The sequence below is a fragment of the Falco rusticolus genome, chromosome Z (genome assembly GCF_015220075.1).
Source record: "Falco rusticolus isolate bFalRus1 chromosome Z, bFalRus1.pri, whole genome shotgun sequence".
Lineage (NCBI taxonomy): Eukaryota > Metazoa > Chordata > Aves > Falconiformes > Falconidae > Falco > Falco rusticolus.
In genome coordinates, this window is record NC_051210.1 from 71,743,369 (window position 1) to 71,765,248 (window position 21,880).

At 39.1% G+C, this 21,880-nt stretch overlaps 1 protein-coding gene across 7 annotated transcripts in view; it reads right to left on the reverse strand.

Annotated features, from left to right (window-relative positions):
- RAI14 (retinoic acid induced 14) overlaps positions 1-21,880 on the reverse strand; it is an 87,302-nt gene that overhangs the window by 6,743 nt on the left and 58,679 nt on the right. For 4 of the 7 annotated variants that reach the window (XM_037372820.1, XM_037372821.1, XM_037372822.1 and 1 more), the window contains 11 exons: positions 12,765-12,853; positions 10,939-11,003; positions 8,316-8,373; positions 7,745-7,815; positions 6,244-6,350; positions 3,781-3,959; positions 3,087-3,115; positions 2,031-2,117; positions 1,299-1,385; positions 561-621; positions 74-192 (listed from right to left, as the gene is read on the reverse strand). In XM_037372820.1, the coding sequence (XP_037228717.1) occupies positions 74-192; positions 561-621; positions 1,299-1,385; positions 2,031-2,117; positions 3,087-3,115; positions 3,781-3,959; positions 6,244-6,350; positions 7,745-7,815; positions 8,316-8,373; positions 10,939-11,003; positions 12,765-12,853 (952 nt within the window). The remainder of the gene's footprint in view (positions 1-73; positions 193-560; positions 622-1,298; positions 1,386-2,030; positions 2,118-3,086; positions 3,116-3,780; positions 3,960-6,243; positions 6,351-7,744; positions 7,816-8,315; positions 8,374-10,938; positions 11,004-12,764; positions 12,854-21,880) is intronic. The other 3 variants (XM_037372817.1, XM_037372819.1, XM_037372818.1) reach the window with 3 other exon arrangements.

A 21,880-nucleotide genomic window follows, 5' to 3' on the forward strand; every position in this document is an offset into this window, starting at 1 on the left:
TTTAAAATGGTAAGCAGTTCTTTGTTCTGCTAGTAGATTAAGAGAGCACTAGAACAGCACAAAAATTTGCCACCTGTAATTTGTCCTGCAGCTCCTTATTGTGCAATGTCAGAGAAGCAATTTTTGCTTGCATCAACAGAAGTAGATCTTGCTGGTCAGCTTCAGAACTCGCATCCAACAAACTATCAGTGCCTTTGGAGAAAACAAACAAACAAACAAACAAAAGACTCAAAACCTTTCAAAAAGCTGAAATGCTAGCTAGTTAGTTATTCTAACCTTTCAAATTAAATAGTTTGTTCCCATGACTACTAAGCGTAGTTAGCAAGCAAACCGTTCCCTAGAAACTCTTTCCCCAAAAATGTGTTAATATCACAGAACAGGAACAGGAGGTTTTTGCTAGCAAGCTGCTAGTGGAATTACTAAACTTTACTACCAATACCTATTGTGTCTCACAGTCTAAGCGGAAAGGCACAAGAGGACTTCTGACCAGATTTCAACATTTCATACCACGTAAAACACATCACCAAATACAAAAGTAAGGATTAAGTGTTATTGTATACCTGTTGTGCTGTCAGTCAGTCCATCTTTATTATCTCGATGCAAGGAGATGAATTCTTCCTGCTGAGACACCAAAAGAAAACACTTTCACAGAAAGCAGATGTAAAGCTGGGAAGTATAGACAGTATAGATGTCGCTTGATAAAGCCTGGCAAAGAGGGTTTCTTTTATTTCTGAGGTCTTGTTTAATTGTAGCATGGGGCCAGTATTTTCAAAATCTGCTAAAAGCATTCACATTCCATTGACCAGTTCTCTCTAAATATTAATGCAATATGGGCAACTGTCTTACGGATAGTTTGGAAGCCTGCAGGCCCCGTGATAATTAATAGCAATATTCTGTCATGTATTAAAAAAAAAAAAAAAAAAATCTTCAGTATCATTAAGTAAAGATCAGACAGAACACACTAAACCATTTCCCTGATGTCTTTTGGTGAAAGAGTTTCTACTTTTTGCATTGCACAATGCTATGCACTTTACTGGTATTAAGTAATGAGCTCTCACAGCATTAATACTTTCATAACCATATTCCTAAATACTAACTAATTTATGACTAATTCCATTTACATATTCAGTAAACTTTAAAGTAATCCACACTGGCTTTATAAATCACACAAATAGATTAGCATTCCTTTTTGTTCCTAAAACTCAGCCAATTCACAGGGTACTTTGCAGTCAGCAAAACAGATTATGAAGATACTATACTCTCCTTCCCTAAGCTTCATAAGAACAGAAAACTGGTACCTTGCACACTTGATCAGCAAAGAAAGCCTGCCCTTTTCCAGTCATGGGAGTGGAAGTTGATGAGTGTGAAGAGGACAGATCACTAAGCTGTAAAAGATTTTATATAAATAGATATGTATACATACATGTACATATACCTACCTCTCTAATATCTGCCCATACACAGACACACACACAAAAGTATTTTTGCCTGCACTAACATAAGTCACAACAACAGGTTAGTGTCAAAGAATACATCTAATTATTTAGCGCTCTTCTGAGTCAGTATTACATATGCACTGTAGCTGTTACACAGGTAACATTCCAGTTTAACATTAAACCTAACTGGAAAGCTACATTTTGATACTATATGAATCCAAGTATTTTACTTTCATATATATATACACACACACTCACTAATGTGCACATATATACATATAATTAAAATATACATGATTATTTACTTATGGAAGTCGCAAAACCAGGAGACCTTTAATTGTAGATGGAAGAAGCAGTTGTACAGTAAAGTTTTTACAGTTCTATCTTAGACCATCCTGTATTTCAAGCAATTTTGCTTAGTTAACCTAACTGACATGTGCTTTCATGGTGTCATCCTAATGTCAGGAAAAGCACTCATGGTAAGACAGGCACATAAAATAACAGTGGCAGAGCAAATCCAGCCCACATCGTTCACATAATATTCAAAACACTTCTCACCCCCTAAAAGCATCTCAAAATTGGTCTTTTCTTTACCTGAATAGGACTGATAGGAGGAGGTGGGGCTTTGCGTTTTTTTGGAGTTCCACTTCTTTCTGAACTTAGTTTAGAGCCTTGATCATGCTGAAAGTTTCACCAGCCAGAAAAGGTAGGTTTGTTAGTTTGGTTAGTAAAGTCTGAGTAAGTTTTTTTATAAAAAATGAAAAATAAAATCCCACATTAATATCAACTTTAGCAGATCATGCAGTGCCTTATTTTTTTCTATGTAAAGACTACGTGTCCACTAACACAAAGATATTAAACATGCCTGACAACAAGAATCTGCCCCCTTGTAATCCATGCTTCAGTGAAAACAAACAAGATTTAGTGAAAAAGCAGAAGCTGACAATAGGTTTAGCACTAGTGATCTAAGTATTTCCATTCATACACAGGCCAGTCATGCCATTCTTAACAGCTGCATCTTTCCCTTTCCACCAGCTTATGCCTGAGCTCCCTGAAAAACATCTCTCTCCACTCAAGAGAAGGAATGAACCAATGCACTACACCCTCATCCCCTTTCCAGTCGCCATCAGGTCTACAAGGTCTACTTACATTGGTTTAATACCATATCTTGGGGTGCAACAAACTAATCTAATTGCCTAAATCTGCTGGGATACTCACAGGTGGGGGTCTCGAGTAAGATGTAACCAGGGATAACCTTCAATTATGTTTCAGAAACTTCCCTTTAAAAGGGAGCTTTTCTAGATTATCTTTACGTTTTAAACAGATAAGGAGTGCAAAAGCCAAGCTCCTGCACTTACACATGAGAAAAGTGGCCTGTCTTCCAGGCACACACATGCACATGCACACACTCTCTCCCTTTTCTCACTGAGGACGCTGGCTGCTGTTACAGAGAGAAACTAAGTTTAAAAGCTATGTTCCTGAAACACATTACTTCAATAAGCAACAAAAACCTTTCACATTACAGAGTAGTCAATGGCAGTGCATCTCACAGTGACATCTACTAGTGCTTCTAGTTATGTCAGTTACTATTCTTTCTTAAGCTACAAGTCTATAGAGCCTAAGCATTTTTAAAACCAAAAGGACAAATACCTGCTTTGCTTTTGTCAAGGACTTTGTATCTGTGAAGAAGAAAAGTGGAATTAGGAACAACTACCAAAGAAAACCGTTCCTAACCCATCTCTCAGCTCTAATTCCCACACCATAAATACTTTTTTTGGCTTTTGAGTTCCTGTCTGAAACCTGAGAAACATATTTCAAATTTGAAATTCCATTTGAACTATGTCCTTTCTCTACTGCTTTTGGAGTTTCATTCTGAGATGAAGTTTGAAGGATTGTGACAATTCTTATTCTACTATAGTCTTGTACCAATCTTGCATATTAGCTTCCTACTTTAGAAATTTGTCTTAGCTTGACAATAAAACCCTCTGCCTGCATTAGTTCCTTCTCCAACCCCTCTACTGAGGAGCTATACGTTCCACATATTCTTTCCTGTAACAAAAAAGGATCTATTCCAAACTGTATGCAAGACTTCACAATGCTGCTACATCAGCTTACTTTTTTTCTCCAAAACACCTCTTTTTGCCCGGCTCAGTGCTTTATCCTCTGCTGAATATTACCATCTATAGCAAAGGCCACATGTTCCTGCATTTGGGAAGACTCAGCCAGACAGACCGTCTTGAAGCTGGCTTCTGAAACTTTTCAATGAAGTAGATTTTTTCACTGCTAAACATACATGTAGCTGGTTCAAGAAGTGACAAACTGCAGATCAGTGTCTCTTACGTACCCACATCCTGAGAGAACTTTGATGATAGGAGATTCTGGATCCCTGTATTCTCAGAGAGCTTGGAATAATGCAGGGCATTCTGTCCAAAGACATCTACTAAACTGAAATCTGCACCTTTCCTAAGCAAGGCTTCCACCATGTTAAGGCTACCAGCTTCACAAGCCATCATCAAAGCAGTTCTGGACAAAACAAAACACACACAGGATAAGTGTCAAGCATGTACTCTTTAAGCAGCAGCTCATTTTTTAAGGAAAAAATAGTTTGACTGTTATTGTGCAATAAAATTCAAGACTTTATCAACATGTGTATCAACACATACATGTAACTGTTTTTTCTCTTCACAAACACCTGCCTGCCCCTCCTCCTCTTCCCCATACTTTCCAGCTGTATCTTCTGCAAAGGCCTGGCTTGCTTTGCACAGGTCTCCAAACATTTCTGAAAATGGGTAGCTGAAGCTAAAAGAATAGTTGTACATAGAAATGGCTCCAGGGTAAAGACAGACTATTAAATCTCACTGCCACACTCCAGTTACAGCTCTACAAGGGATGGTACAACACAAAAGCATTTATTTCATTGCTGTTCTCCTTCATATGTCACTTTTAAGACAAAGTAGACAAATAGTTTTCAACCAAAAAGCTAAACAAATCTCATAAATCTCAAGGCTCTTCTTTGGGTTTGGCTTCAAATCCTGATCTACTTTCAGTTAAAAAAATAATAAAATTCATTAGAGCACAATCAATTTTCTCTCCAACACAGGGCAGCTAGACAGAGTGCCAGATCCTACAGTGAGGGTGGCATACCAAAGAAGTGTTTTCCCAACAGGTTGTACCAGTTTTTCTCAATTATTTGAAGGAGTCACAAGAGATTCACAGAATAATTACAAAGACACAGAGAAGCCCACCTTTCATGCATGCTCCAATACTGGTTTCCTTCTTGGGCATAATTCTCCCTTCTCAACATGAAAACGTGCCTAACAGGTTGGCCAAATTCACTGGCAAACACATTTCTCAGTGCAGATATAAAACTGAAAAGTTATTACAATGATAATATTTGCTAGATACTAAAGACAGTCATTTCACTGAGGAATTAAATATACTCCCTGTAATGGGTGAGCCCTGGAGAAGTGACGGCTGTTGCAGCGCTGTGCTAAGAACTAGTGTGAGAGGCCACTTGGATAACAACTCCAGAGTCACAGGGATGGTTTTAGATTACCAAAATAATTCCCTTAGTCTGTACAAGATAGGAAATTGGAGATGCCATTTTCAAAGGTATCCCTTCCTCTCCCAATAAGGCTTCTCCTTTTTCAGCAAAAACTTAACCACTTTTGTGAACATGACATGCCAGAGTAGGCACTTTTCTCACCAGAAGGAAAGCCTGAAGTAAAATTGTATTTTCCACATCGTATCATTTTCTTGCTTCTACACACAGTACTTTCTTGAAAAAGAAAATATAAAAATGCAAGTCTGTCCTATCTATGACAGAATTGCCTTCATCCAATTAAACTAGCAACTCTTTACACTGTCTGTTAATTGAACACTAAAAGAGTGAGGAGAAGGCAGAGGTCTCACAGTGGGCCGCACCTCAAGTTCAAAGCACTGATGAGGCCATTCAAACCAACCAAGATGACAAAGGGGTTTTCTTTAGACAACTTACAACAAAGAGTGCTCTAATAAACTTTGCACTAATAAAATACAAGTTAGGGCCCAGTCTTACCTTCCCAGGTGCTGCCCAAGAACAGTAAGAGCATTGTATCACATACAATGATAAGGATAGCTATCAAGCATAAGTGCCAAGTCTTTGGAGCGCCGTGCTTTACCTTCACAGTTTAATCAACTGTTCATAAAACAGTCCATGATTTCTGAAGACTCTTGACCTTCATAAGTATAATCCAAAAAGTGTATTTTTTCACAACAACGATGTTGCTTTACAAAAACAATTTTCTGACATACACACTATTAATGCAACAAATATCCAAATTGCACCTTCTAAGGTGACAGCAACTCCACTATATAGCTTCACTGTATTTTCCTCTTTCTGCTGTGGCTGCATTATGGTAGAAAACAGAACCCTGCACAGAAGTTACTCCCAAGTAACAGTTTTAGGATTTAAGTTGGAGAAACTAATTCACGCCAAGAAAAGAGCAGCATTTAAAACTGGGACATGTACAAACTGATGTGTGGGTAAGTGCTATCAATCAGATTCTTGTAGGAATTGTTTAAAAACAGGGTTTACTGCTCTAGTAGCCCAAGGGAAATCTTACAGGCACATCTAGATTTATAGTTGCATGGTTTCTGTTTCACCTTTCCCTTCAGGCAGAATTCTGTAAGCCTTCTCAACAATTGGGATATGCTGTCTAGTACAGAAGGCATTATTCACCTAACAACTATTTTGGGAAGGATTTGAGAAGGAAGCATCATTTGACAGTCAGTCTTGGGGAAGAATTAACAAGTTAACTTGCTGTACCTTCCACTTTTATCCCTCGTGTTGATGTCTGCTCCGTGATCCAGAAGGTATTTGCAGACTTCCATATGACCATTTTGTACTGCAAGCAGCAGAGGTATGTTTCCATCCTAGGAACATGTTCAAAGAAACTATCAACAAGCCATTCACTTACAAATATCACTCTTAGATTTAAAGGTCAGCTATGAAGTTTACTTCTATATAGCACAAATGACATGCCATTAGTACATTTTTCTTGTGTACCGTAATGTCGCTGGGTTTACTTTAATTCCTTTCTTGAGCACTGGGGATGCAAATCATTAGGAGTAGGAATGCTTTTTGATGTTTGTACACCCTTTGGTGTTTGCTTAAAGCTACAACATGATGATTTTGGAACTACACAATACCTTTAAGTAGCTCCACAACAAAAATTATTTTAGGCTAAGTACAAGGGAAAAAAATACATACAACCACAGAATAACTTAGTTGAAAGACACCCTTAAAGGTCATCTGGGGTTTCTCCCTCTTTGCTCTCAATCCAAAGCCAGGCAAACTTTAAGTCACAGAACATTGCTCAGAGAGTTGTCCAGTCAAGTTTTAAGTATCTCCAAAGGCAGAGACACCATGCTGTCTCTGGGTTCCAGTGTCTGACTACCTTCACGGTGAGATTATTTTTCCTAGTACCTAACTAGAATTTCCCAATTAGGTCCCCCCGCCAAATTCTGACCACTGCTTAACATTTTGTCATGTACCTCTGAGGCTGGTCTGGCTCCTTTTTCTCTATGATCAACTATGATGTAGCTGAAGACATCTCTTCTTAAGACTAAACAAACCTTTTCTACCTTTAAAATGCATCTGCTGAAATTTTTGGTCTAACCTTTTAACGAGATTTTTTTATTAGAAGGACCAGATAAGGAGGAGATAGATCCAAGTCAAAAACAAACAAACAAACAAATTAAAATACTTTCATGACTTTGGTTTTTTTTTTTTTCTTTTTCTTTTGTGCCTCATTTCGGTCAGGTCCCCTGCCTTTATCATCAGATTCTACATATCATCATTCCCCAAAATAGACCTGCCTGGTTGTAGACATGTCCTAGCAGTGAATGTAGTGTCCCTGAGCCTTTAGACTACACGAAATAGAATTTTTCTCCTCAGGCTTATCATACTCTGCTTGGGCTTTGTGAGCATGCCACAGCACTCTGTCACATAATGGGCCTTTTCCAAAGCCTACTGGAGTCAATGGAAAGACTTTTAATCATGTTTTGCATGTATCAGAACTGATTCTACCTACTTGTATCAATGCCGCAACTTAACCAGCAGTAAATCCTGCCACTACTGTATTAGATTGTGAAGTACTTCCCCACCTCTGCAATGGCAAGCTGCAAAAGGAACCTCCTCCACCAGAGAAATCCAAGACAAATATAAGCCTAGTATTGCTTTGAACTGCTACACCTGAGATAGATTGGAGAGGAGGGTGGTAAAAGCCCTGAAGTATCTGAAGTACAGAAACAGAAGTGGTACGTACCAAATCTTTGATGTTAATGGGACATTTGTGTTCACACAGAAGCTGAACTGCCTGAAGACAACCACACACAGCTAAAAAACAAACAAACAAACAAACTAACCAACAAGCATGAAAGTCCATTAAACCCCATTTTCAAAATTTGTGTTCTCTGCTTTCACTAGCAATACTGCAGCATTACAGTGGGGTCCAAGAAAAAACAAATGAAACTATTTTGTTTTAAGAAGGAAGGAGAGAAACATTAAAAGGATGAACAGCAAGCTGCATGCAGAAATATAACCAATATTCATGGCTGAAATTAGCATGAGAAGATATAATCTTTAGCCTCAAATCAAAATCAACCTAATCTTAAATATTCCTACTGCTCTGCACTTGTAAGTTAAGCTTCTTAACTGTAATTATCTGAAATTCGGTAGTCACAGTATTTATCTAAAAAAACACCTGAAATTTGCAAATCACCAGATGCAGTCATTACATTTATGTAATTAGAACCTAAAGAGCTCCATGAGGCTGAAGAACTAGGAATATCAAGCATGACAAAAGAGATAGTAGAAGCTTTCAACAAAGAAGTTACCTGCGTAATGTAAAGCTGTTTTCCCAGAATTGTCAGTGCTGTCTGTTGGACATTTACTCTGCACAGTTCACCAAGGAAAAGGGAAAAAAGCAATTAGAGAAACACCAAGAAAACAAAACATATGTTTGATGCTAAAGACAGGGTACTGAACATGTTTGACAAAAGTTTTATGAGCTGCTCCAGAAAAGAATATTGAAGAAAGGCACAGTTTCCCTCTCTTTGTCAGTCTGGTCTCTCCTTTCTTGGTACCAGCTTACATTGAAGCCATAGGAAATACGGTGAAAGAGATAGCCCTAAAAAATGTTATAGTTTTAGAACAATTTAAATTAGGAAAGAAAAAAAAAAAGGAAAGAAATGCTCTTTTTTGCCTCAGAAAAGCTTCATGATTTTTTCTTACATTACAGAAGAGCTAAAGCAACCATGTCCTAAGGCAATTAGTCTTGCGTGATTTCTGTTGAAGGCAATACGGCTTCATTTGCATTTGTAAAAACTTAAGCATTATCAATCCAGTAATGTTTTGTGGTATTATAAGCCACCTATTACTACTGATCAGTCTAGACTTCAAAGTAATAAATTATAAAAACTAAAAAAAAAAAAAAAAAAAAAAAAAGTAAAATTCAAATATTTATCAAGACTTGGTTTTGGTTACAGAAAATTTTAGCTTTAGTTAACATCAAAGAAAGAATCATATAATCATTTAAGTTGGAAAAAGGCCTTCAAGATCTCTAAATCCAACTGTTAACCTAGCACTGCCAAGTGCACCCCACCACTAAACCATGTCCCTAAACGTCATACACTTCCAGGGATGTTGACTCAACCACACCTGGCAACCCTTTCAGTGAAGAAACTTTTCCTAATATCCAAACTAAACCTGTCTGGCACAACTTAAAGCCATTTCCTCTTATCCTACCACTTGTTACTCGAGAAAAGAGACCAACACCCTCCTCACTACAACCTCCTTTCAGGCAGCTCCAGAGAGCAATAAGGTCCCCCCAGAGCCTCCTTTTCTACAGACTAAACGACCCCAGTTCCTTCAGGTGATCCTCGTAAGACTTGTGCTCTAGAGCCTTCACCAGCTTCACTGCCCTTCTTTGGACATGAGCAGATGAGACCCTGAAATATTTGGCTTCTAAAAACCAAACATTAGAGCTTTTGCCTTTCAAACGTAGCAGTGCCTCCAACACTTCTACAATTTTCTAGGAAAACAGGTTCACATAGATTACCACATTCTATAACAGAAACATCAAGATTCTGCCTGTATAAAATATTTAGCCTGTTTTAATTCAACTCTAGCATGTCAAGATTAGACATTCTTCACATGTACAGTTTGTATCACCAAGAAAGCAATCCAAAGAACATGAATTACTGGAGAATAATAACAATGTATTTGCACTAACAAACATATTTAGAAATTTGCATATTGCAATAAAATTAGGAAAATATCACCAAAAGCACTCTGTGGTTGTATCTAGTAAGTGAAGGGACAGCAGATATTTGGTATTAAACACACATCTAGTTGCAGTTGATCATGCTGCTGCATGTGATACCATCAGTGACAGCTTGATGTCACCGTTTATGCTGTAAATGGGTTTGCATTAGAAGTCGTAGATATTCACAAAGAAATCCTGAAGAGGGGAGGCTCAGTGGTTAAAGACAACCCTTGCCAGGAGTGGAGAAACAAGTCAGCTTGCAACAAGCATGGGGACTGGACCCAGTACTGTCAGAGACATTGACAGGGGTCAGTCACAGGACAATTGGAGAGCCTGAGGTAACCAGGGAAAAGCAATTTGGAGGCTGGGATACGAGATCCATTCTCTCTCTGCACCACTGTGCTTGAGCAGAATTAGTCATTATTTCATTATCTCATCAGTAGTATGAGCCTCAGTCTTAATGATAACTCCAAACTCCTAAAAATCTGTCCCATTCCTCTGATTGCCTCCACCAAAACTCACCTGGCTTTCTGAAATGGAGCTGAGATAGACTACGTTTCTCCTCACTTACCAATGAACATCTTCAGCCTCAATACCAAGAGAATCTTAAGTTTCTCATCTTCCTTCCCCATTCTACTCCCTTTAACCCCTCACTGTCCTTTACCCCATTTCATCAAGGACTCAGGTATTTCCATATTTTAGCATCTAAACTACTTTGGTTTCTTCTCCCATTGACTTTAAACAGGACAGACATTTCTATGGTCATCACCAGACAGAAAGTATTCCAGCGGAACAGTACCAACCCCCCATCCCCCCAAGAAGTGAAAGACCCTTTTCCCAGCACCTCTTAACCCATCTACTTCCAAGCCATCCAACCACACAGACAAGACACAGGAAGGTAGACAGAAGCTGCAACCTGCTTGAAACCCAACCCTGCTATGTCAGATCGGCTGCACATTGAAAATTGCTAATTGTGGACCACTCAGGGAAGACACCACATTGTTTTTTTATCATCCATTCACAGTGCCTAAAGGTCTTTAAACTCAAGCACCCCTCTTGATTGCAAGGACACAGGACAACAGTATAGGAGTGTGATGCAGATTATTAGCAGGAAACGTGTCCATATCTGGTGGAACCAATCTAGAGAAACAAAAGGAAAACTTAAAAAAATCAAAATCAATTTGTTACTTTACCTGAAGTAATCTCTTAATGCAATCAGGGTGGCTGTTCTTTGCTGCAAGATGTAAAGCACTGTGCCCTAGATGAATGAAACCAAAGCAAATTATTCAATCATGTCAAAGCATAGGAATAAACACTTCTATGACAAAAGCAGAATTTTGAATTATCCATCTTGTTCCTATCATGACACATGAAAAGTAGAGAGAGGATATAAAACAAATACCTACATCAAGCAGCATGTATTCACAACAGACAGTTGTTCAAGCAGTTAATACAACAATCTTAATGTCTAGCTTCATATAAAGGAATGACACAAACATGGTATCAGGCTATACCTTGGCAGAAGTAAGTCTCAGATTGTGCAGTTATGTTTTGTTTCTTAAAAAACAATTTGCCTGTATTACTCAGCCTCCCTTGCAGAGAGATGTCTGCCAAGTGTCTTCATGACTTCTCCCACTTGGCAATGTAAAAGGAACCCAGCACCAAGAGCAAAACCAGCCCCGACAAACCCCTACGTTGAATCTGTATCAGCCGCGGAGTGCTCATAGAAGAGGACTCAGAACACAGGCTGGCTTCGGTTTGCATCTTGTAGATTCCCTTTTCTGTTAATTTATTTGGCAACTGTGAGCTCATATTTATCTATGCAATACAGTGATTTACTGATTATAGATTTATGATGAAAGACTGCAGTCTCTCCTCTAGTTTCATCCTACAGAGCATTCGAAAAATTAAAGAAGCAAGATAGCAAAAGAATAAATTATCCATGTAACTATGAAAAGGAGCCAAGATATAGTACCCAATATAGACAGAGGCACTTGTGACAGTAGAATCTCACTGTAAATAATGTGACTATTACAGACAAGGCTTTCCCTAATGCATACTGGGTCAACACTCTCAGGTGACAGCAGGCAACCTCTTATTATCCAAATAACTAATAAATCCTGAGGCAAGATGAAGTATGAATTCTGAATAATAGTCTGTAACAGGTACATATATTCTCTTATCATTATATATAATCTGAACACTTCTTCCGCTATCACAGATGTTTCCTTATAGAGGCAAATAATTTCCATGTATGACAGAAATTCCTTCAGGCTGCAATTGGTGGCCAAAACAGAACCCGTGAGACTAACATTTATAGATCATTACTGAAGAGACAGAATGCTGACACCTTACTCAGGCAACTCTAGCCAGCCAGAGAAAATGCTAGGCATGGATTCCAGAGACATGTCAACTGAAATCTATTAAGAAGATTTTGGCAGTTGCGAATTCAGCTCCCATCATTCTTCTAGTGGAGTAGTAATTAAGGTACAGGACTTTTGAGGGGTGAAACAACATACTTAATAGCTCTCAGCTCTGTTTTGGCCTGTATCAGCTCTTTGCACTATATCATAACCCTGAGGAAATGTCTTACTGCAACTCCTGTACAATTAATGGGGTTAATAGCTTTGATACACATAAAAGCAACACCAAAGACCTTGATTTGACCTATAAAAAGCCTCAAATGAGGTTAACAGAAAGAGTTGGTGGAGTGGGATTTTTTTTTTTTTAATTTAAAAATAAATAAGATAAAAATTTAACAGCTATTTCACATCTGGATTCCACTATAAATGCTGACATTTACAGTATTAGGGCAAAAGTTTTTAAGGGCTCTAGGATCTGAATCTTATGTGCAGAAAAACAAGTATGCCTAAACCTGCAAATGTTACAACTGCTTTTCCTACACACGATGCGTGGGGAAAAGCAGTGTTGTCAAATCTGTAGCTGCACTGCGCACATCAAGAACTATATAGGCAAACTGAGTGTACTATGCTGTATGTGTAGGTTCACAGAGGCATACCTGCACCATCCTGGGCTGCCACATCTGCACCATGTGTCACCATAATCCTGAGGCACTCTGCATGCCCTTTCGTTGCCGCCAGGTGAAAACTGGAAGAAAGCATTTACATGTCACTTTCCTTTTATTAAAACCTCATTTCTCTTTCATTCACAAACCAAGTACTGGCAAGTTCTCCCCTCCCTGTCCTTAGATCTTTTGGCATCCTTCCACTGCCTCCCAAGAACACAATAGCTCTGAAAGTGAGAAGGCACATCAAAAAAATTTTTGTAGTCATACTTCTATGCCACACCTCAAATGCTGTGTTCAGTTTTGGGTCCCTCACTACAAGAAAGACATTGAGGTGCTGGAGCAGGTCCAAAGAAGGGCAGTGAATCTGGTGAAGGCTCTCGTTACAAGGATCACCTGAAGGAACTGGGGTCGTTTAGTCTGTAGAAAAGGAGGCTCAGGGGAGGACCTTATTGCTCTCTGGAGCTGCCTGAAAGGAGGTTGTAGTGAGGGGGGTGTTGGTCTCTTTTCTCAAGTAACAAGTAATAGGACAACAAGAAATGGCCTTAAGCTGTGCTAGGACAGGTTTAGATTGGATATTAGGAAAAATTTCTTCACTGAAAGGGTTGTCAAGCACTGGAACAAGTTTTGCTTTTCAACTCAAGCACCTGCTTGTTTGAACAGTGGGAAACTGCAGAGGTTACCAACCACACCATGGCAGGACACACTTAAGAGTATCAATTACCAAAGATATAATTACAAAACAAACCAAAGAAGTTATATTGAATTCAAGCCTTTTTACAGTTGAAGGTTCACATTTGACATCCTTGGCGTCTCAAGATTCACAGAAGCAGTCCTATATATATGCTGCTGACTTAATTTCGCTGGGAAGCAAAAATGAAGGAAAAGCTTCTGAAAACAGTTTATATCCTGCTGATGCATAGCATGCCAACATCTGCAAGCCTGAAGATACAGGCACAGTACAAGCAGACATACTGTTTCCTCACAGATCCCACCAATCAGCATGATATTGAGAGCTGTTTTCTAGTGGGAGTAATGTAAAAAAAAACTTCAAGACAAAACACTTCCAATTACTATTAAATTCTGTGTGAAAATGTGACATATCCATCAGCATGCCCCAAACTAAAAAAGCCAGTGCTCCCAGAATATTTTCCAGTATCTTTTAAAGGCGATGTTAATTTTTAACATCATGCATAGCTGTGTTCAGGGGATTTTCTGCTGGAATCTAAAGGGAATGTCCAAACAATGTAGCCACACCAACTACTGTATTTAAGAATTCACATTTTGAACAACTGCTTCACTGAAAGGTCAGCCTGCAAACCAGGGATACTGGAAGTAAGGGGCAGAAATGAAACATACTTCTGGCACGTAGCATGTGAACTGCAATGCTGTGTTTCTGAAAGCTGTAGCTTCTTTGCAGCCTTCTTGAAAACTCAAGAAAAAGACCTACAGACAAGATCTGGCAACAGGCAGAGAATTAATCCGAACAAGACAGCTCCTGGAACAGAGTCCTCTATCAACTACAGCAACTACCTCACTTCCTACAGGGAGTCCTTCTTCCACACTGGCTGCTGCTGATTGCAAATGGCAGACAAGCAGTACTTTAGCTTTGAACCATCCTCTGCAAATATAAAAATATCCTGTGTGCTCATCCTTATGCTTACTACTACCATAAATAAACTGAAGAGTTAACACTGCCAAGAGCATAAAAAGCACTGCTGCTTGGCTGTTCTCTAGTCCTTCAGAATCAAAGCTTCATGTACTTGGTGACCAATGCAAAGTTGTGTAAACATTCTTCTTCAGAAGAATAGGTTTCTCAGGCTCTGGAAAAATGGTTGGGGGAGGGACACAAAAGGAATCTGACAAATTCCAACACCTCTAATTTAGCTGGCACAACATACCAGTGAATACTGAAGTGCGTTCAGATACATTTGTGTAGACACACAATACAATCAAAGTCACTTAAATATTAGGAAGGCTGTGAAGAATGCACTTGGCTCACATTTGACAACATTCGTAAGAACAATAAATACCTGAATAATAATAACTTGCCTAAACCTGGGACACTGAGGTTTTATGGACAGACCATGTGGGATGGTGCCAAATGCATCATGAATATGCAAGCGCAAAAGAAGTTTTATTTAAGTAAAATCAGACTACAAAGGAAGTAACAGAAAGAAGCAAAACTTAACCCCTTTCAGGCTATGGATCTATGAACACATAATTCCCACCAAGGCAAACAATTCCCATGGCAGTTCTCAACAAGTTGTCACACACAGAGATGCTTTGTTTCATGCATCCAAAAATATTTTCAAGAAAGGCCTGATTAAAAATATTTTTTCTCCCAAATTGATGTGATGAAATAGACATCATCTTAAGCAGTATAGGTGGTGTGAAAGATTAGAGAACATGTATGAAGGATGTAAAGACCTAATGAGAACAAAAATATAGAAGCTATGTGGAGAGTCCCATGAAAAGAGAGGATGATAAATTTTAACTCTCACTCATTTATGCAGTGACCTAAGCCTAATAGCGCTGGGCTGCTACAGCTCCCTCCCCTCCCAATGTCCTTGTACTGCTACCATCCCTCACAGAACCCTGCAGTGAGACCTTTTTTCTTAATCATCTAAAAGCAGTTGTGAGGGGAATGGGGGACGTGGTTAGTTAGCTCCTGGTTTAGTAGACTGAACTGATTTACCAGGAAATCAACCCTGCTCAAGACAGAGGAAATAACTCTAGACTGGGATGAACCTATCACAGTCATATTTAAGTCAGAGTGTTTACAGAGCGCTGGGCAAAACCTTCTCTTTGACAAGTAATTCTAACTGGTTTTAAAGTTAATAGCCCCTGCTTAAAAAAAAAAAAAAACAACACAAAAAAACCCACAACCAAAACAAAAACACAAAACAAAAAACCCAACACCAAACCAACAAAGAAAAACAAGAAAAAAAACCACAAAAAAACCCCAAGCAAAACCTGAACACTTTAGTAATAGATACTGAGGGGTCCTATATAGTAAGGAAGGCTCTTGAAACAAAGAAGCCTATAGAAATTCATTTCAGTACAGAATAATTCTTTACAAGCTACATAAAATTTCCTAAAATATTTGAGGCAAAAGCTGAAGGTTTCCAAACACCGGAGTTCTCATCATCTGGAAGCCTTATGCAGTGGTGCATTTTACTTGCATCTTTCACGAATAAACTTCCCTTCATATGAAAGCAAACAACTTACCCTCCCGCTTCCTGGTTGTGCAATGACTTAGGCAAACAAAAACAAACATGTAATGCTTGACTTGGGAGAAAGGGCCACAGTGAGAGTTAGATTCTCATTCAGCCTAAAATCTCGTTACACAGAATCACAGAAGATCTCAGGTTAGAAGGGACCCATAAGCATCACCAAGTCCCTGCTCCTTGCAGGACTGCCTAATACTAAACCAAACATCAGCACATTCCCTACCGTCCTGAGTACCACGTAGAGCCACACTTGACACCACCCCTGGCACTCACTTGAGACGGATTTCTTTTATTGCTGTAAAACATTTCTATTCTTCCTGAGGGGCAGAATGGTCTTTTATTGTTGTTTCCAGACCTTTCAGTGCAGCAGAGGAGCAGCTACCCTTCCCAGTGGTTTTCTCATTGGATCCAGAAATGAAGCAAATCAGTATTCAAGACCCACTTCTGCAGCAGCTGATAAAGATCAATTGGTTGACACTGCTTTTTTCTACTGGGAACGTACACATCTCGTAACTACTCAGCCCTTAACAAGATAAAGTAAAAATTTATGCTGTTTGGGAGGAACACAAAGCTGGAGTAAACAAGCCTTGAGAATAAGAGTGAATACACAGCAACATTTCATCAGATTCAGGGTCAACTGGAGAACAGCTACAAGACCACCACCTCCAAGTCCTGTCAGGACCTAAAATTTCCTGACTAGCAACGTTACACAAATAACATTTTAAAATACACCGAGAGCGTGACGCTTTTTATGAATGCTTGGTGACTGAACAGAGTGGACAGTTGCGTATGACTTTCCTGTGTTAGTTTTAAATAGCAGATTTGTTACAGATAGAAGAAAGCACTTACAACTGTCCTAAACTAGCCCATTCCTTATTCAGGACAAAGGACCACATTTTGGTTATAAAGTCAAGGTAGCAAGGGAATGGAGACTTATTTGATCAATGTCTGACAGACTGAGCACAAGAGTTCAGGTAAAGCCAGTCTCTGCTAAAAAGGTGAGAATGAGCATTTCCAGAAATTATTTAAATGCCGGACAGTCTAACTCAAACAGAAAAAGTCTGTGATTTTTACTAGTTAGGTCACGTAAAACATTTCTTTACAAATAATTTACAAAATCCATCCACATGTAGAGATTAGACTTGTAAAAATAGAGCTAACTGAGCTAATTGAGCCTTCTAAGGTGGTGTTAGTTTTAAGACATGGGTCTGCCATATCCAGGCTCTCTGGATACACATTAACCATTTGTACAGCTACATCCTGCAAAACTAAGCACAATCCTCTTACTGAAAGTTATTTTGACAGCTGGCTTAAAACAACTGGGTGGTCCATGTATCTACGGAAAATACCACAAAAGTAGAGTGGAACATGATAAAATAAGAAAAAATAAATATGAAGTCTTAATTTCAGACAGTAACCTTCCAACTAGGAAATTTTCAGATGTGAAAAAAACCCCAAAACCATAACAGAAAAATTAACAACCAACCAAGGGGTTGTTATCTCTGTTTGGCAAGGTCACGCTCCAGAAGTTTTTCTGGGGTGGAATTAGCAGACTTTCTCCAGGGCCTGTAAGCAGTCCAACAAATTACTTACCAAAATCCAAAGCGAGTAAGGAACATGGCTGAATTACAGATGCTAAGTGAATATTGTATTTGCTGTTTTCTATTACGACTAACATGAAACAAAGTCAAACTTACATACAAGCATATAATACTATTGTTCTCTGCGATTTTAATCTGAGTGCTCTGAAAATATTTTAAGTGCAAGAATGTTTGAAATACACTATGAACCGACATACACTCACTGTCAAGGTTTGAGTGAAAACATCCCTCCTCAAGGCAGATCACTCTTCTTCATTTTCTGATGTACATCAACTCTTTGTTGCCTTTTAAAAAGTCTGATTTGTCTGCCAACAGCTTGATGATTTATAGTTTACCAACCAATATCCTGACACAAACAAACAAGATGGATAAAATAAAGACACAGAACTGCTCGGGGCCTTTGTAATGCCGACTAATATATATATAAACAAGACATTCAAATTTTGCTGCTACCAGATCTGACAGACAAGCGATTTTGCCAGCTATCGCAGTCAGAAAGAGACCCATTGATAACCTGGCTGATCTTCTGCACTGACTTCAGCTTTTACACTTTAGCTTTATATCTAGCTTACAGTGTCTGTTAACCCTCAAAGCCTCAGTTCCCCCTTCAACAACAGCAAAAATAAATACATTAGATAGTATCTGGCTTTTGAATGTTTTCCACCACACGTTGAGTGGCACAAGTGCTAGAGTGCCCGAGACCTGAACTGGAGGAGAAAGGGCTGTGAGTACCACTACAGCAGCACATTCTGTGTGTGAAGGAAGTGCCCACTGTCACTCGGGAAGAAATCCAGTGTGGCCTCCCCTCCCATGTAGCATCATGCCCAGTAATTACAAAATAATACAGTTTACTTTTCTGTGAATGGCTTGAGATTTTATTCCTGTAAAAACAATGATGAGAATAAGTCTTTTAAACACATTTTTGGCAGATCCTGAATCTAATTCAAAGAAATATTATCACCTTCAGATTTAAAGACTGGGGAAGTTCCAGAAACTGGTCCTGAAACTGGAGGTGTTTTCTGCCTTCCTCTGCCAACCCGGATGCGGCTTTCAGCAAAGTAGTAACTAACTGTTCCAGCAAGCTCAGCACATGCCTGGTTCTTGTTCCAGCATGTGTAAGTAGGTACCTACTTGGCTGGTGAGCTGATACAGGGAACACGAGTTGAATACCAACGTTGCCTCCTACTGTTTCATCACACAGTCACAGGTGCATGCACCCTGTCAGTGCAAAGGAAGGAATGAGACATAGAATTTCACCGTAAACCTAAAAACTAAGATTGAACCCTGAGTGCTTCCCTGCGAAAGCCACAGAATATTTATCTTTTCCTGACTGCATTAAGAGATAGTCACTCATCTGAGACAATACACATCTCAGGAACAGCCATTTTATTAAGAAAGAACCATCCAGATGTTTGGCAAATCAGACTGCCTTAAAGGAAAAATCAGACATCTACAGGTACCACTATCAATACTTACTAGTTCTTTAGGGTTTTATTATTTTTTAAAACAAATAAAAGTCATAGCTTTGCACTGCACCCATTTCATCTCCCCTTAAGAGTAAATGTAATAAATGTGATCCTGTCACACAAATGCATGCAGCCACAATACTGCAAAAATCAGCTTAGAAAAAACAGTTACATAAAGTATATTTTGTTTTCAAGCCAGAGCTTGCACCATTACAAATGGACAAAGTTAAGTATTCCCAGCTTTAAGACATTCAGTCAATGAGTTCATACTAGTATCTTCTGGAGTTTAGGCAGGTTAATGTTTTAAAAAGTTGACACAGGCAGGCACGGATTTACTAGGAGCTGTGGGAGACTTCCCCCTCTGCCCTCCCTAGCACCAGCCCTGCAAAGAAGGGTGCACTCAGCCTATGTTCTCCTATCTTCTATTTAAATATGAGATGGCATCTGCCCTCCCCCAATACACACAAAAACCTCCGCCAAAAAACCCTATGTGCCCCTTCTGTGTTAGCATATATTCTGGAACAGTTTTGTTTGTTTGTTTGTTTTTAAAAACAACAAAAACAAACAAACAAACAGAAGAAAAAAGAACACCACCCCCAAAATCATCCCACCACCCTCCAAAAAATACTCAAAACAAAAACACCTACCAAAAAAACCTCAAATGCAGTTTTTATATAAAGTTTCAGGCTTTCCCTTATAGCACAAAAAGTCTTGTTTCAATCATACACACCTCAAGGTACAGGACATTAATAAAAGGCAAGCCTGCTCAACCAGCTGTTTTCTTAATAGGAAAGGAGCAATTGCATCATGCAACACAGGAGCTGGCAAGCTACAGACTCCTGACTTTAGCCTTCAAACTAAGCAAAAATACCTACCCTGTTGCTCTTCAGAGAGACTTCTGGGATCCCCAGCAGCTTTATATTTTTCATTCTCAGGTTGTGTTCCAGCAGTTCCATTTTCATACACAGTTTTCTTTGGCAAACACTTACCACATTAACCCTAACTTCCATTTCAAGTCTGAAACATATAGACTTTTTTTTCCATGTACTGTTAATTGTAAACATAAGTGTTCACAATTTAGATTTATCATGTGAAGTTTCCTGCAGAATGTCCATTTTTTAAGTCCCTCAGTAACTAACGTCAGCAAATTGCAACAATGATTCTGCCAGGGGCAAGCTTCAGTGCACTCCTAGATCTTGACAAAAAGTCTGAAGTTTTGAAATACTACTGTTATTTTTTGTGTTGTAGGCTAGTAAAATGGACAAAAGTACAACAAAAAACAAAGTCTCAAAAAGCTTAAAGAGCCTAGAAATGACAGCAGTGTCGCCTGTGCCTCTAAAGCCAAGTTCAGAAGGATGGAGGAAGACAGAGGAGTAAGGAAGATTCCCTCTGCCAGTTTCTTTAAAAACACATCCCACATCTAAAGCCCAAAGGGGTGCACAGTTAGCTTCTCAACATATATGCCACTCTTTAGCATAGGGTGAAATCCCCAAGGACACCATGGATGTGCCCAGATAACTTTCTTCCTGAGCTATGTAAAATCTGCTAGCCATCTTCTGAGCTCTCTTACAAGGCAAGAACAGAGTGCAAAGTTAAAATTAAGACCAACAGTAAGAGCAATGCCTAGTATCTGCCTTGACCTTCATCCTCCCACATGACCCCCTTGCTATCGCTGCTTATGGGCCACCAAATGCTAATAACCACCTCGGTACCTGAAAAGGCATGGAATTAGAGCAAGGAAATCCCAAATCATGTTAGCATAACAAGAGGCCAGGAAAAAGATGGAAGGCTGAGAACAACTGAGTAAAAGTTAATCTAAGGAAAATATTTTTGTTGCATGAAAATCCAGCAAGGATTAAGAACTGCATATAGTGCTCCAAGAACCACAGAGTATGGGTATCCTTGTGCGACATGAGGGACACCATCAAAAGCATAGCTTGAGGTTATATGCTGTTTTTGAAGTTTCTGTGCCTTTTCCTCTTAAAATACTTCACCTCTTCAGATTTGAAGCAGAGCTATTTGTATTTTTTTATTATTAAACTGTATAAAGTAAACTTCTCTTACTACAGAGGGGAATTGCAAACCAAGTGCAGTAATATGTACTTACGGTGATTAATCTACTAGTAACACATTCTTCAGAGACCTTAGAGGTTAAGATGACCTCTTAACATTTGTTTTTATAGACTCTTTAAACAATTATGGCAATGTATTTTTATTTTGCATTTCAGAATAGATGTAATACTAAATCTATTAGAAGTCCACATTTCTGAAGAGGACTAGGGACTGGAACACAGACGCATGCAGGAAAAGGCAAATTCAGAGTTTTCCTACATTTTGCAGTTAGTACTTCCCTAACACAAAATGCATCTGTAAAGCAGGCAGCAGAAAATGCAGAGTGATATATGTAAGCCCAATAAATAAGCAGCCACCAGCATAGTCTATTGTCTGAGACCTCATTTTGAAGCTAAAAAAATAAACTAACTAGTTGCTGTAATTAAAATCTACACATACAGCTCATTTGGTTGCCTAAGTCTTTGAAAAACATGTAAAACAACCGCAGCCCATTATGTAGATATAAATCAGAAAAACAACTGCAGCCTTAGCCCTGTCCCCTCCAGCCGTAGAAAGCCTGGTTCTGGCCCAACCCATGAGAGACATGCTACCCTTGCGCTCCCCTGCCAGCTCACGTAAAATGAGAGCCAGGAGCAGCCACAGCATTCCTCATGCGTAAGTGGGGCAGTAGAGGTCCTGCCTCCATCAGAGCCGAAATGCAGCTGTTTCAAGCCAGGCATATGAAAACTTCCAGCCAT